Below are 17466 nucleotides of genomic sequence, written 5' to 3'. Positions count from 1 at the left end.
AGACAAACACTTGCACACACTAAATAAAAATATGTAAATCTTAAAAAAAGATTTATTTATTGGCAGAGACAACATAATATAGTGAGGCGCTGAAGGAAGTTCAACCTGAGTCAGGGATGGGAACCACAGAGGAATTGTGGAGCTGTCACATAGGGGCTGGAGAGATGAGTCAGTGGTTCGGAGCACCCACTGATCTTGCAGATTTGGTCACCTGTACCCACATCAAACAACTTAAAACCACCTGTAACTCCAACTCCACCTCCAGTGTGATCCAAAGCCTCTGGCCACATAAAGGTACACTCCCCAGACACACAACACATGTATATACATAATTAAAAAATAAATCTTAATATAAAGTCAGGCAGAAAATATGACTTCATAACTCTTCATGTTAACTGGTATTCTAGTTAGGTTTTTTTTTTTTTTTTAAATTTTCAAGACAGGGTTTCTCTGTAGTTTTTGGTTCCTATCCTGGAACTAGCTCTTGCAGACCAGGCTGGCCTCGAACTCAGAGATCTGCCTGCCTCTGCCTCCAGAGTGCTGGGATTAAAGGCGTGCGCCACCACCGCCCGGCATTAGGTTTCTATTATCTGCGATAAACACCATGATCAAAAGCAACTTGTGGAGAGGCCTTATTTGGCCTATACGTACTACTTAGTCCATCATGATAACAAGAAATAAAGGTAGAAACAAGGTAGAACATGGAGGTAGGAACTGAAGCAGAGCACCTGGGATGCAGGAAACTCCCAATCTGACTAAAAGCAACAGTATGGTAGTGGGCCCAACAGGCAGCAATATCACAAGTTCAAGGCCATCCTGTGCTACATACAGTTAAGTGTCCATTTTAAAAATAGTAAGTCGACACATGATCTCACACTGACAAGTCACCATCAAAGCCAAAGAACACTATGAATGCACTAAATTACCTTTCATGAAATTATATACCTAAGGTATATATGGAACAAGAAATTTCACCATTTCCAACCCCACAAAACAATATGAACATTCCCAAACTTAAAAATACCAGAAACTGCTGGGTACTGGTGGTTTACACCTTTAATCCCAGCACTCAGGAGGCGGAGACAGAGGCAGGTGGATCTGAGTTCAAGGCCCACCTGGTCCACAAGAGCTGGTTACAGGACAGGCTCCAAAGCTATGTCTCAAAATACAAACAGCAAAACATTCCTGATCCTATTATGGATCTTGGTTATTAAACTGATAATCCACACATTAAAGTGAGGATTATTCAGTCTGAACTATACCAAATGACACAAGGTTAGAGGGTTTCCCACCATGAGAATTCCCCTTTTATAGTTTGGAGATCAGCAGTTTTGATGAGAAAGGCTCCCAGTTGGGAGAACCATTTGGGAAGGATTAGTTGTTTTTTGGAGGAAGCTGTGTCACTGAAGGTAGGTAGGCTTTGAAGCTCCAGACTTGTGCCATTCCCAGTGTGGTTTGTTTTTTTTTTTTTTTTGGTTTTTTCAAGAGACAGGGTTTCTCTGGCCGTCCAGGAACTCACTCTGTAGATCAGGCTGGCCTCCAACTCAGAGATCCACCTGGCTCTGCTGGGATTAAAGGTGTGCACCAGTACCCCAGGCTGTCCTCTGCCACTTGTTGGCAGCCTTGGGATGTGAGCTCTTGGCTGCTCCCATTCTATCTTTGCTCTACTCCATCATGAACTCTAACCTGTTAACTCTAAGTCCAATGAAATGCTTTTAGGTTGCCTTGGTCATGTTTAATCACAACTAAGACAAAGTCAGAGTAAACAAAATTGACTAAACTTACCTAAAACTCTGAAAAACTAAACAAAGGCCTATCAGCCTAGATGACAGCAAGGTTCCTACACTGCACTGCTTTTTGTGAAACCCCAGACATTACAAAGTACTAAATACTCTCAACTGGAAAACAGACTCCTCTTGGAGGAGTATGGACAAGATGCCAACTGCAAAGAACTGCTATTGTTCAAAGCTTATTCTCATGGCCTACCCATCCCAACTCAACCTGTCAATCCACTTTTTGAAAGAAGTTTAAGAGGCTGGAGGGTATGAATGAATGGTTCATCCATTAAACATACTTGCCTTTTAGAGTTTTGTTGCCAGTACTAGGGAGCCTACTACCCTCTTCTAGCATTCACCTGCAAGCTAGTGGTGTCCACTCACATACATAATTGAAAATTAGGTCAGGCTTGATGTTGCTCACCTTTGGAAGGCAAAGGCAGGTAGGTCTCATTGAGTTCCAGGCCAGCCAAAGCTAAATAAATATATATATATATATATATATATACACACACACACACACACACACACACACACACACACACATACATACATATACACACACACACACACACACATATATAGTTTGTCAAAACAAAGTTAACTGTATAGTAGATTGTTATGTACTGGGGGGGGGGGAGGATAATTTACCTCAGAATTTTTTGGTTTTGGATTTTTATGTTTTAGTTTTTTGAGACAGGGTTTCTCTGTATAGCCCTGGCTGTCCTGGAACTCACTCTGTAGGTCAGGCTGGCCTCAAAAAGATATACACCTGCTTCTGCATCTATCTGCTGGGATTAAATGCATGCACTGCCACCATCTGGCAGAACTAAAGTTTTTAAAAGATGCCCAGCTTGGCTTTCCACTACAGCACCAGCACGTTTCTGTGTTTATCCCAACAAACTAGATAGCCCAATGGGTTCCTATAATCCCTTTTCTTCCCTGGCACACACAATACACCAATACCCAAGACCAACACCGTGAGAGTTCTGAGCACACTGCATATTAAAGAGCTGCGTCTACAAAATTTCTTTTATCCCAGATTTCATCAATTCTAAACAACTTTAAGATTCAATTATTTCCCATCTAACCTCTGCCAATATGCTCTTAGCTGTCTATTCTTTGTATGCCTGGAACTTGTGGTCCTCCTGCTTTGGCTTCTAAATACCAAGGTGACAAGCATGGGCTCACAACTGGTCTCCAAAAGCTCAATAAAGGCATTACAACTAAATGTCATGGCAATATAACTTCTGGGCACACAACACACACACCAAAAAAAATGGAGCATACAAAACCATGTCCACTCTCCACTCTTTGCAGTACTACTGTAAGACACCAACTAATAAGTTTGTCTGGAGTGTTCTGAACACATACAGGAACCACTATGCTCACCCAGAAGCTGAGCTGCATGTTGCTTACTAACGTGTGCACAGCCCTCTGCAGGGCCAGATAGTACCATCAGTTCTTCTTTAACAGTTCTGGAACTCTAGGTCAGCCTCAGAAACTAACAAACTCAAGACTAGCCTGGGATACCTAAAACCGTATCTAGGTTATAAACAAAAACAAATTTGTCAATGACAGTTTTGCCATCAATGATGACCTACCTGGGCACCAGAACCAACTGTCTTCATCTACCTATAATCTATATACTATACCTAACCACTACTGGGCACCTGGTAATAAAAAGCTTCAACCTCAGGGCTGGAAAGATAGTTTCAAGGTCAACTAATGATCAAGTTACCAAATATGGAGATTACAATGTTTTAAATCCTGACTCCACCCCTGCCTCGTTGGTCTTTATAGTTTCTCTACAAACAGTTCTGGCTCTCCTGAAACTCACTATGTAGAGACCAGGCTGGCCCAAGAGATGCACGTGCCTCTGCCTCCCAAGAGCAGGGATTAAAGGTGTACACCACACCACTGCTCCGCGGGTGACTCCACCCTTTTGTTATTCAACTTTCCTTAAAGGGAGGAACTGTAGCCAGGAATACCACACATCTTTAATCCTAGCACCCAGGAGGCAGTTTTAGGTGAGCCATGGTTACACATTTACCATAGTCATAGCAAACAGCTGAAATAGGACTAAGTTCAAAGCATCAAATTTCAAAATATCAATGACCTACAGATGTCAGGGTTCAGGCAGAATGTAAAAGTGAATCACCCAGAGCACTGTATGCATGGTCCTCTTCCTGAAATCTAGGTACCAAACATTCACCTCTTTCCTAGAAACCAAGAATTCCTGTCTTTCCAATGCTAGATAGAAACAAGTTATTCAAATTCCTGCTATGCAAGATGATCTGAGGAGTATTTCCCCACATTCCTAACACAGACCCCACCTCCAGAAAGTAAACTGGGGGCAGCAACAGAATTTAACTAAAATGTTTTTTTAATGGGAACCAAAGATATGGTTACAATTACGGTCGTCTGACACACACACACACACAAAAAAAATCCATGGGCAATTCTGAATTGAAAGTTTACAAAATAACAAGGGTAACACTGGGTACAGGAAGAAGAGCTGTTCCAGAACTTCAAGAAGCCAAGCTAATATGGCCTCTCCCTGCGATCCTGTCTGTGCTCACCCCTGAAAGAAGAATTATCAGATATGAGTTACCAGATTATTCAATATCCTACTTGTCCCCTGTTACCCAACAAATGACTTTTCTTAAGTAAAACAACCTTAAGACTTGGTTCTTAATTCTTCTACTCCCCCTTCCCAATAATGTGACCAGCTAAGTCTTATCCTAGGAAATCACTCAGTAAAACCTTTTTCCTCCCAACCTCTGACCAATTTATTTGTTTGATTTAGACTTACCTGGAGTCCATCTTGCCAGGGCCAAAACCGCCTCTGTCCCCACCACCCCGGCCCCCTCGGAAGCCCCCACGGTCCCCGCCTCGGCCCCGGTAGCCGCCCCGATCATAGCCTCCTCTGCCACGGCGATCATCTCCATAGTTACCCCCTAGAAAAGAAATGACAATATATCATCCTCATTCTTCTACTTTCCCACCCACTACCCTTCTAAATCAAAACTATAGAGTTCTTTTGGGACTTCCATATAACCAGTTCTGCTCCCTTCTTACCCATATGAGAGCCTCCTGGTCCCCCTCCTGGGCCATCTGGCTTAGGGGCCTTACACTGGTTGCATTCATTTCTCCAAGAGAAGTTCATGTTCTCACATGTACTAAAAAAATGAAAGGGGAATTAATTTGGAGTAGAGTCCAAAACACTGAATTCACAAGACTCTGAAGGCTTGTTTCTCAGAAGCTAAACAAAAGTATTATTAAGCCTAGACCACTACAGCCTCCTTTTCTATAGTTAAGTTTATCACAGCTCAGTTTGAAACACATTTCAATACTTCATATTTGAAATCTTAATCTCACTTCAGTATGTCTGAACATGAATCATAATCACCTTTCTGTTCAGCATATTCATGTTATCCTACAATATCCGACCCACTTAGAATCTCAGTTCTAAGTCTCATTTTATACCCAGTACTTTAGAGTACATAGGTATAGCGGTTTGAATGAGAATGCCCCCCCCCCCCACTTAGGCTCATGTTTGAATACTTGGTCCCCAGTTGATGTAAAGGTGAAAATGGGCAGGCATGGGACAAGAATGAAATTTCAAAAACCCAGTTAGTATTCTCTTACCTCATAGAAGTTTTTGTCTCATGCCATGCCTGCCTGTTAATATGGTCCCTACCATAATGTTTATCACAGCAACACGAATATAACTAAGATAAACAGCTTTTTTTCTTTTTTTTTTTTTTTTTTTTTTTTTGGTTTTTCGAGACAGGGTTTCTCTGTGGCTTTGGATAAACAGAATTCTGTACTCTCCAAAATACTGTAGTTATTCACTTAGGAAACTCTAATCTTCCCTAAAATAAACTATTAACTCAATCTTCCATCTACAATATTTTATTAGTTAAAAGAAAACATCTTCCTAACGCTTAACATAGTATCAAGGACCAAACACATTATTTAAAAAAAAAAAAGACAAATTCACTCACGGATTAGGACACTTCCAATCCCCAGCTCGTTGCTGTCCACCACCTCCCCCACCTCCACTGGGGAATCCTCCACGGCCACCGCCACCACTGCCACCTCCTCCATAGCCTCCACGGCCCATGGGTCCTAAAATACAAACAGAATTATGAATCTACTTCCTTCATGTGGTTAGCCTACTTTTTTCAAACTTTTCTTCATCTTCCACATTGTGCTTCATGACCTCTTTAAACCAAAATAAATACATGGCTCACCTCCTCGCCCTCGGCCTCCACGACCATTTCCACCACCCCGATTGAAGTCAGCTCGGCGAGTAGCAAATGAAACCTTTATAGGATTTCCAGAGAATTCTTTACCTAAAGAAATAAAGGTAGGTGAATTAACCAAAATAAAATGTATTTTAATTTGAAAGCCCTATGTTGGAATCTATTATACATTAAGGTTTTGTTCTGGAGTTTGACACAGGATCTCACTATGTAGCTATGGCTGTCCTGGAACTATGTAGACAGGCTGACCTCAAAAATTCTATGATTTACCTGTCTCTGCCTCCCAAGTATGGGGATTAAAAACATGCTTCACCTACCTAGCTCCATTACAAAGTAATTATTTCAAAGTCAGCTTATTAAAAAAAAGTAGACATAAAAAGATTTGGAGAGAAGGGCTGGAGAGATGGCTCAGAGGTTAAGAGCATTGCCTGCTCTTCCAAAGGTCCTGAGTTCAATTCCCAGCAACCACATGGTGGCTCACAACCATCTGTAATGGGGTCTGGTGCCCTCTTCTGGTCTGCTGGCATACACACAGACAGAATATTGTATACATAATAAATATTTAAAAAAAAAAAAAAGATTTGGAGAGAGCTAGAGAGATAGCTCACAGCCATCTGTAATGAAATCTGGTGCCCTCTTCTGGCCTGCAGGCAGAACACTTTATACATAATAAATAAATCTTTGGGGGGGGGGAGGATTTGGAGAGTTAGAGATGGCTGATGGCCGAGTATTAAAAGCACTGGTTCAATTCCCAGCAAATACCTGATGGGGCTCAGTCATCTATAATGAGATCTAGTGCCCTCTTCTGGCATACATGGAGGCAGAATGTTGTGCACATAATAAATTTTTAAAAATATATTTGGAAGTGGAAATATAGAATGCAGTGGTTCAGATCCCCAGCACCATAAAAATAATCAGGAAGAAGCCAAGTGTTGGTGGTACACGCCTTTAATCCCAGCACTCGGGAGGGATCTCTGAATTTGAGGCCAGCCTAGTGTACAGAGTTACAAAACACAAAGAAACTGGGGGGAAGGGGGGGACACGACACGACAAGAGGAAGATGGTTTGGTGGGTGAGAATGCTTGCCACCAAGCATTATGACCTAAATTCAATCCCATGAGCACACACGGTGGAAGGTGAGAATTAACTTCACATGGTTTTTTTGCTCACTGACCTCTATGCCTATACCATAGCATGTACACACCCTATCTAGATATAGAGCAAATCTTGATTACAGATCTAAAACACTTTTAGAATTTGGAGAAATGGGCTGGAGACATGGCTCAGTGGTTAAGATCACTGGCTACTATCTGAGTTCAATCCCCAGCACCCAAAAGGCAGCTTACCCTGCCTTTAACTCCTGTTCCAAGGGATCCAAAACCCTCAGACATATATGCAAACAAAACACCAATGTACAAAAAATAAAAATAAACAGAAAATTTTTAAAAAACTAAGAGTAGATTGCCTTCTTAAAATGATTTATAAACTAATGGACATGAACCAAGGAGACTACACTGAAATTACAGATAAATAAGTGCCAAAGGCCTACAAGATGGCTCAGCAGGTAAAGCTGATTGCTGCCAACCAACCGGGACCACCCAAGTTCCATTCTCATGGCCCATTTGTTACAAGAAGCAAACTGATCACTCCAAGTTGTTCTCTAAACGCCGCAGGTTTTTCCATACACAGTATTAAAGACTCAGTACCATTAAGACCCAAACTCCTCAAACAGACCTTGTCTCCGTAGTCCCACCCCTACCACCACCACCGTGGTTTCTTTTTTTTTTTTTTTTTTTTTTCGAGACAGGGTTTTTCTGTGTTTTAGCTCTGGTAGACTAGGCTGTGGTCTCGAACTCAGAGATCCGCCTGCCTCTGCCTCCCGAGTGCTGGGATTAAAGGCGTGCGCCACCACCGCCCGGCCATCCACCGTGGTTTCTTATACATACCATCAAACCAATCGATAGCTGCTTTAGCAGAAGGTGGGTCATCAAATGAGACTGTTGCCTCCCCCTTCAGCTTGCCAGTTTCCCTGTCCGTATACAAATTAATCATAGGCTGTCCAGTTTTCTTATTTGTCTAAACAAAACAAAAGAAATCATCACTTTTTAGAAGATACAAGCTGGTTTGGCTTAGTGTTTATATATAACCTGCACACACTCTGTACATCCCTATAGGTTGAGTGTTATACGTAGGTTCAGTGGTTACAGTACTTTCTTGGCAAAAACAATGGTACAGGGCTCAATCTTCATGGCAGCGAAAACTCCACACTACTTGCAATACCTAAATAATGTTATAGTTATATTGTACTGTTAGAACATGGTTCTATAGTTGTTAAGTTGTACCATTTTAGTCTAGCCAAGTTCAAAATTAAACACAATCTAAAGTTGGTACAATCTACTAACATAGTACATATAGAAACTTCCATCATTACCAAGACTTAGTTCCAAACTTTGACTCTTTCCCAGTTACTCTTTCTGTCTCACAGAAGCCCTGCCCTGGTTTACACTGTGCCCTTGAGTACCACCTTATCAGACCAACTTTTTTGGTGTGGTTTTAGAAAAGTCAAACCATGAAATGCTCTCTGCTCAATGTAAGTTGAAGTGGCGACACCCATTAGACTTTGGCTCTGCCAAATATTAGAGGCACATACTTGCAATCCCAATATTCAACTGAATTTTATTTTTTGAGACATGGTCGTTACAAAATCCTGGCTGTCCTGGAAGATCACTTGTTTCCGCGGGGAATAAGGGTGTGCAACCTACACTCAACTGAAATTTAACAGTTTAAGTATACAAAACACAAAACAAAACCCAAGGATTATGCCAAGTTTAAAGCCAGCCTGGGGTGCACAGTGTACACCCTAATCTTAAAAAAAAAAAAAATGCTTTCACTACTAACAATAAACAAGACCTTTATTTTTCTTTTCCTTCATCTCTCTGTAGAGTCTTGACTGTTCTGCAACTCACTCTGTAGACCAGGCTGGCACTGGAACTCAAGAGATCCATAGTGCTGGGATTTAAAGGCATGTGCTGTCGCCACCACCCAGCACCAAGACTGCTGTTTTTATTAACATGTGAAATCTGAGAGCCTGTAAAGAAGCACTTATTATTTCACAAGTACCTTAATAATTCCAATCTGCTTGAAGTAATCAGCCACAGATTCTATTGTAACATTCTCGCCCAGACCTTGCACAAAGATGGTGTTGTTGTCTGAATTATCCTGTTCTGTTTGTTCAAAACAGGGCCAAAGGAAAATTGAAGAGCACAGGAAAGACAAAGGTAAGTATTATCAACAGCATAAGTATTTAAGATTTCAAGCAAACGCTCAGAATTCTGACCAACTAGTCATTCAATTATTATATTATATAAACCAACGGTACTCAACGGTCATGCTCCTTTGGGGAATCAAGCAACCCCTTCACATGAGTCTCCTATGGCCATAGGAAAATAGATATATACGATTTATAACACTAGCAAAATTACAGTTATGAAGTTGTAGTAAGACAACTATGGTTGGGAAACTGTTTTCACAACTATCCTTGAAATATTTGACACCTAATACAATACAGAAACCAGTTTCCCAACTTTCACTTCAAGACTCCTTCGTAAAAACCCCCATTTCACACTAGGAGGTGCATAGTGGAACATGCCTCTAATCCCAGCACTCAGAAGGCAGAGGCAGGTAGATCTCTCAATTCTAGAACAGCCTGATCTATTATACAAATTAAGAATATCATCAAGAGATATTGCTTCCCTTACACATCTTGCAATCTGGTCTTTTATTCACTGAATATTGTTTGCTCAATAATTTAGATGTGTGTCCTTTTTTCTTGAGTTTAAGACAGTCCCCTGTGTAGCCCCTGGCTATCCTGGAACTAGCTCTGTAGAACAGACTAACCCAGATCTGAATTCAAGAGATCAGCCTGCTAGAAACCAAGGTGTACATCATCACACCTGGGTTAATTATGTGTGTATTTTAAAAACACCACCACTAGTGACAGGCAGTGGTGGTCCACGCCTTTAATCCCAACACTTGGGAGGCAGAGGCAAGTGGATCTCTGTGAGTTTGAGGCCAGCCTGGTCTACAAGCGAGTGCCAGTGCAGGTTCCAAAACTACAAGAGAAACCCTGTCTAGGGAGGGGGAGGAGGAGTCGGGAGAGGGAAAAGGAAGTGGGAGGAAGAGGAGGTGGAAAATTTTAATTAAAAAAAGCAAACAAAACAAAAACACCACTACTAATTAATCTTAAATGAACACTGCGACTTACTAGAAATAATAATTACCAGACTCACCCTAGACCTCTGGATCCAGTATTCCTAGTATTTATAGACCACTGCTGCTGACCGGGTACAACTAAACCCCCTTCCCTTCTCTCTACTTTTTCAGCTGTTTCCGAGAATACCAAGGTGAACACTTCATGAAAACCTGAACTCACCAGAATCATGGCGTGATCCTTGATCCCGAGGGCCTTAGTTACATGAAAAGAAAGAAAACAAAAACAAGGAAAGGGAGCCATTAGCTAACAGGAAAGGACAGTTAAGGCAACAAATTCACATCTAATCCAAATTCTTGCTTCCAGCCTCTCTCCAAACCCTATCCTGGGGCCTGCCCAGTAGAGAAAATTCTAGGCAGGTCTCAGGGAGACACAACACAGGCCCTTTTCTTAAGAACTGTTATTTTGAGTCCCCAGAGATAATGCCACACTTCAAGAAAATGCTCTCTCCCCCAGCTAGAGCTGGGAAATGTCCTCAGCACAGATGGGGGCAGTTCAAACTCAGTAATTCATTTATATTAACCAACCAACTCATACATTAACTTGGTCCTGGTTCTCCCACCAGAGAGACAGAAGCTCAACACCAGCAATGTGATGTGCATCCATCCAGTTTCTCCAAAGTTTTAACACCAAAGACAACCCTTGTAGAAATTTTTAATTTCATCTTGAAAACCATTCTTAACCATACTGTTTCCCCAAAGCAACATGAAATAAAAACATACATAGTAGCTATTTTAGTTTAAAAGCATGTCCCAGGGAATAGACCAGAAATCTTGTTTTCATGATACAGCCTCTATTTTTTCCCAGACACCATCTTTAACCAATGTTTATCTAAATTCATCATACATATTGTACCTGTACACAATGACACCTAAGTCATGAACCCAAGCCTTTGGCTTTACGTGTTTAGACAAATCAAAAAACCATTTTGTTTAACAACCAGAAAAGTTCCAGCTTACTGGGAGACTTCTCAAATTTGACATTTTTCCATGAATTCAAGTTTGTGCTGTTTTAAACCTGGTTATTTCCCATGAGCCAACACATGCTCTCAAGATCTTTCTTGAAGCAGTCCATACCACACCTTCCTTTCCAGATCTAGTTTCTATATGCTTGACTGAGTACATATGTAGAATTGCATTGACATCACTTGATATTTAATAAAAACATATATACCAACTTTACCAGCCTCAGGGTAGGGCAATAATTCATGTCCCTATCCCTGATTAAAACATTTGGGAGGTTGTGTACATAAACACACATACACACATACACACACTGTCTTATCTCTCCTTGGACACACTGATCAAAAGGATCCTAAAGTCAAGTTGGCACCACATGTTCCAGAACATTCTCCAGTTGCTCATGATGGTGTGGTCACTAAGTGCTAGAAGTGGCAACACTCATCAAGAGGCCTAAATACTTGAGTAAAACCAATTTAGTTGCAAGGCTGCTGAGAAGTTATCCCTGCCTGCCTCCAGGTTAGCACACATCTGGCAGCAGGAGGCATTCTACCCCACCCCCTTCCTGGAGGTGGTTACAGACACTTTAGAAACCTTTGACACTTAACAAGCTAAGACATCTGCAAATGAACAATCAGACAAAGCATTGCTGGGAGTTGGGAATTTTGGAAACTCTGTTCACTTACCACCAAATTTATTGAAGCCACCACGGTCACTTCCGCTGGAGAAGACAAGTTAGAAGAAAGGACATGAAGCTTCCAACAGCTACAAAAGGGTTTTGTTTTGGTTTTTTTGTTTCAACATTCCCCAAATATGGGTAGGTGTTTTGGGAAAAAGATTCAAGTGGCTACTAAAATATACCCCTTCCTGACCACCCTTTGTCTGACCTTTGAGCTTATCACACACGTGTGCAACTTCTCAGACACGATTAAGGATTTGGTTAAGGATTTTGCTTTAAAAAGTTGTATCTATATCCCCTGGAAAAATAAAAAAGCTCATTTTTCCTTGGTTGTTTTGTTCTTCTGACGTAGATTTTTTTCCTCTTGTTCCAAGTGGTGAATAACCCAGCAGTTGGTTTAAAAGATCTACCCCGAATTACCCAGAAGACATTTCACACCAGGCCCCTGGGATAGCCCTGAACACATTTTTTTGTGTGTGGTTTTTGCTTTGAAAGCAGCAAGCAGACTCAACCCAATTCCATAAAGTCATAACCAAAGGCAATTTCCCCTTAGAGCAAGACACTCACAGCTAAGCCCTGTCCTAACTACTGAGCTGTTTTTGATCACCCTTCACCCCCGGGGTCACCCCTTCTACACTTTGAGAAGAGCGAAGTATTTTGCAATGTCACCTTTCATACCTGTGGCACATAAAATGCAGAGCAAGTTAACAGTCACATAACAGTTGTTTGCTTTTTAAAGTTTTGCATTAAACACACGCACACAACTAGAGTTTTCCATACTTTAGCATTTTTTGAGATTACCCCCACCCACCTCTGAATACTTACCATGTACAAACTCAAAAAAAACCTACTTTTTGCAAAAAAAGGAACATCACTGACAATTCTCCCGTTTTCAAAGAAGATAACAGGGTCCTTTAAAGTCACCAAGAGATTTGACAAACTGTTTTAACATCAAATCTAAGGTTTTACTTGAACAAGAGATTCAGTTGGACAAGCGGATTTTAACTGACCCGAGAAAAGACGGACAGTGGAGTAAGAAAGCGGAACACCACTGTCAAGTGTATTTTTCTTGCCCCGAAAGTTTGTACACTTCAGTCAGAAGACCCCATAAATAAACCAAGTCACACACAAAATCATAGTCAAATTAGTGCAAATCAGGCTCATAATTCAAGTAACTACAGAATATAGTTGAGTAAATGCCAATTCCTAGAAGCTGAGGTCAAGTTTACCATTATTACCAATTCCCCTGGAGGACACATGGGAATACACAGAACAAGTTTCCCCAAATATTTCCCAGGAATGGGATTAATAAATTTCCCTTGTAGAGATGTCTTTACTCCCAAGTTTCTTGCCTGAGATAACAATGACTTCAATCCACATGTATCTATGTATATTCTTTTTTTGAAAATAAATGCACCAATATTCAAATCTCTACTCAAGAGCTGTAAAAGGGTTCGGGCTCCCACGTTCTCACAAAGACATAATAGGAATATACAAAGAAACACTACTGCCCACAAACTGAAGCCTTTACATACCCCAGAGAACAATACTAACCATGCACTAGGAACTGACTTCAAAGGAGATCCATGCAGCACTCCCCCACTGAAGGTACTCCCTGACTCATGAAACACCTACCCCATGCCGCCTCTGCCTCCTCGGCCACCTCCACGGCCTCTGGGTTCATAGCCACCACTGCTTCGGTTGTAACCACCTCCACCGCCCCTGCCACGGCCCCCACGGTCCTGCTGGCCTCCCCCGTAGCCACCACCGCCGCCACCACTCTGGTCCTGATTGCCATAACCACCACCGCCGCCACCACTCATGGAGGACTGATCTTGGCCATAGTTGCCTATAAAAAATAATAAAAAACGGAGCATGTGCTTAATAGTTACATATGCTTAGCATACACAAATTTTTGTAACAATTCCCAGCAAAAGTAAGAGAATATAAAGTATTGTGGAAATGGTCAATGGTCCCACTATAAAGGACAGTAAGAATTAGAAACTTGGTAAACAAGAAGGTAAGGGGCAAATTCAGAGAATAAAGAGACAAAACTGAAGACTCATTCTCACCTCCACCACCCCCTCCACCACCTCCACTGCTGCTGTTGTACTGGTTCTGTTGTCCATAACCCTGAGGTGGGTTATAGGAGCTTTGTTGTTGTCCATAGCTTTGTTGCTGTCCACCATAGCCGGACTGTTGGCCATAGCCTCCACTCTGGGGCTGCCCATAGCTGCTGCTCTGAGAACTGCCACCATAACTAAGCCGAAAACAAAACAAGAATTATGCTACAAAATGATCAAAAGCTTGCTTCACTTTTAGTCCATTTCCTTTCTTTACTCAGAGATCCAACAATTTACCAAGAGTTTCTGGCCTTACCCCACTCCCATACTACTTACCTTCCCGAGGTGCTGCTAGGAGCTGGCTGTTGGCCATAGCCAGGGTAGGAGGACTGCTGCCCATAAGAAGATTGGGAACTCTGGCTGCTGCCATAGCCTCCAGTGGAACCATATCCCTGGGGAGCTGACTGAGTGCCATAGCCTGCTATAAAGAAAAAATGAGTTATAAGAGGCCAGGTGTAATTGCGCTCATCTTTAACCCCAGCATTTGGAAGGCAGAGGCAAATACCTCCACCGATCAAGGCCAAACTGGTCTACATAACAAGTTCTAGGTCAACCAGGGCTACATAAGATCAGCTGAAGAAAAAAAAAGGAACTGGGTTAAAGAATAGCTTGAAGAAAATACTGTATACTTCCCAGTACTCACCCATTACCTGGGTGGAAAGTCATCTTAGAGACTACTATTAAGTTTACTGACAAGGCCAGCTGCCTGGAGACTGGGGCAGGAAGGTCACAGTTTAAGACCAATCTGGGTATCTTAATGAAACTATTTCCAATTACTTTTTTAAGGAAAATTAACTGGACTTGCTGTGAAAGTCTTTATCAACCTAGGTTCAATCACCAGACCCATCATCTAGGTAGGGAACAACTGATACTAGGTTGTCCTCCGACGTCCACACACACATGCATCACGTAACAAACATGCACATACTCACACAAAATAAAAATACAGAGCTGGGCGGTGGTGGCGCACGCCTTTAATCCTAGCACTCAGGAGGCAGAGGTAGGCGGATCTCTGTGAGTTCGAGAGCAGCCTGGTCTACAGAGCTAGTTCCAGGACAGGCTCCAAGCCACAGAGAAACCCTGTCTTGAAAAACAAAAAAATAATAATAATAATAAAAAATAAAAATACAGTAATCACCATGCCATGCCTGCCCAGTTTTTTTAAAAAACCTCTGGACCAGGCCATGGTGGCACACGCCTTTAATCCCAGCACTCACTCGGGAGGCAAAGGCAGGTGAATCCCTGTGAGTTCGAGGCCAGCCTGGTCTACAAGAGCTAGTTCCAGGACAGCTAGGACTGTTACACAGGGAAACCCTGTCTCGAAAAACAAAAACAAAACAAAACAAACAAACAAAAAACAACTCTGTAGAGCCGAGCAGTAGTGGCACTTGCTTTTAATCCCAGTCCTTAGGATGCAATTGAGTCTGATCTACAGTTAGTTCTAGGACAGACAAGACTACAGAGAAACCCTATCCTTAAAAAACAAAAAAATTAATAAACCATCTCTGTAAATCTTGAAACACACCAAGCCCAGCATTTCACGCCAACAGTCCTAGAACTCAGAAAGCTGTCTCAAGAAAAGGAGAAGTAAACTAGGGACATAGCTCAGCTAACAGAGTACTACACAAGCTCTGGGTTCCGTCTTCAGCACCATATAAACCAAGTATACACACCTTTGATCTCAGCACTCAAAAGCAAGATCAGTAGGTTCAAGGCCATCCTCAAATATACAGCAAGTATCTGGCCAGCCTAGCCAACTTGACATTTTGTCTCAAGACATAAATTTTATTATTACTTTTATTTATTTTTATTTCGTGTGCATTAGTGTTTTGCTTGCATGTATGTCTATATGAGAGCCCCTGGAACTGGAGTTACAGTTTTGAGTTACCATGTGGGTGCTGGGAATTGAACCCGGGTCCTCTTGAAAAACAGCCAGTGCTCTTTAACCACTGAGCCATCTCTCCAGACCCTATTATGACTCTTAAATATTACTATTAAAGCACTGACTATCTTTTTTTGTTGCTGGATTTTATTTTTTCTTTTAAACAGGATCAGACTGGCCCATTTCTGCTTCCCAAATGCTGGGATTAAATGTATGGGGCCTCCATGTGGTACCCACCTTTGCTGGGGCTGCGCATAAGGGTGTTTTGCCTGCCTAGTGCCATCAGTGTCCAGATGACGGCATCAGATTCCTTGATATGGAGTTAGACAGTTGTGTGCCACTGTGTAGGTGCTGGAACACTGGCTCCACTTCTAGAGAATGTGTTCAATTAACTTTGCTGAGCCACCTCTCCACCCACCTGCCCCCACCCTTTTTGAAATTTGATTTTTTTGATACAGGACTTCTCTGTGTAAAACAGGCTGTCCTGGAACTCTGTAGGCCAAGTTGGCCTCAAACTCAAAGAGATTCTCACTCGTCTCCGCCTCCTGTGTGCTGGGATTAAAGATATACACTACCACCGCCTGGCACTTTACTGTTTAATATAGGTTCAGTTTCATTCTCTCTCTCCCAAATCCAGGTTTCCCTATGCCATTACTAACTGAATTTTCATGTATTGCTATAGACTACTTTTTGCCCTTTTGGACGTAAGGGCAAATCCCCCCTCTCTGTGCATCACATCTATCAGCCCAATCCCAAAAGTTTAAGTAAACCATTTTCTTTATTTATTTTTTTTTTTTTTTTTGGTTTTTCGAGACAGGGTTTCTCTGTGGCTTGAAACTGCAAAAACCAAAGAGCCAATCAGGATGATAAAGGTTGGTTTGGATACAATAGGAACTTCAGACAACAGCCACACAAGTTAGAGATGGCTGGGGACATCTTGGCACCAATGTGTATATTAACTTGTTTTCATTATTTAATGTTTTCTTCCTTTGACAAAGTTTGAGAAGGGCATTTTTTCCCTAGGAAAACTGAGTCGTTCAAGAAAGCTGAGTGACTGATCTTTTGGAGATTGTTGTTCATGATTCTGAGATTGGTAGGGTTTGTACAACAATATAAAGAAAGACAAGAGAGAACCACTTATTGCAGACATTTATCTCCTATCCAGCTCTTTTATTTACTTATTTTTTGTTTGGGGGAGTTGAATTTTATTCTGAGAAGAAGAAAAAAGGCAGAGGAGAATTTCATTTCTGGAAATCATGATGAAAAAAGTGATCTTTTGTCAAAGATTGTGGGTACTGGTATGGTGGCTCGGATAGTAAACACAGTTTGCTACCAAAACTTCTGCTGGGTTTGATCTCTGGGACTCATACGGTGGAGGGAAAGAAACTTTCATTTCTATATATACACTGTGGCATGCATCCTCTCTCTCTCTCTGTCTCTTTCTCTTTCTCTCTTTGTCTCTCTCTCTCTCTCTCTCTCTCTCTCTCTCTCTCTGTCTCTCTGTCTC

At 41.7% G+C, this 17466-nt stretch overlaps 1 protein-coding gene across 2 annotated transcripts in view; it reads right to left on the bottom strand.

Moving 5' to 3' along the window:
- Positions 1-4143: 4143 nt before the first annotated feature.
- Positions 4144-17466, bottom strand: part of Fus (FUS RNA binding protein) — a 16291-nt gene continuing 2968 nt past the window's right edge. The window contains exons 4-15 of one of the 2 annotated variants that reach the window (XM_005351331.3): positions 14354-14498; positions 14027-14214; positions 13590-13803; positions 11962-11996; positions 10479-10511; positions 9167-9270; positions 7993-8122; positions 6035-6136; positions 5786-5909; positions 4857-4957; positions 4591-4735; positions 4144-4359 (exon numbers count right to left, since the gene is read on the bottom strand). In XM_005351331.3, coding sequence (XP_005351388.1) covers positions 4320-4359; positions 4591-4735; positions 4857-4957; positions 5786-5909; positions 6035-6136; positions 7993-8122; positions 9167-9270; positions 10479-10511; positions 11962-11996; positions 13590-13803; positions 14027-14214; positions 14354-14498 — 1361 coding nt within the window. In that variant the 3' untranslated portion in view covers positions 4144-4319. The remainder of the gene's footprint in view (positions 4360-4590; positions 4736-4856; positions 4958-5785; positions 5910-6034; positions 6137-7992; positions 8123-9166; positions 9271-10478; positions 10512-11961; positions 11997-13589; positions 13804-14026; positions 14215-14353; positions 14499-17466) is intronic. The other variant, XM_005351332.1, reaches the window with a different exon arrangement.

This window comes from Microtus ochrogaster, chromosome 8 (assembly GCF_000317375.1).
Source record: "Microtus ochrogaster isolate Prairie Vole_2 chromosome 8, MicOch1.0, whole genome shotgun sequence".
NCBI classification, from domain to species: Eukaryota; Metazoa; Chordata; class Mammalia; order Rodentia; family Cricetidae; genus Microtus; species Microtus ochrogaster.
Note: the sequence above shows the minus strand (reverse complement) of the source record. Positions and strands in the feature narration are given on the sequence as shown.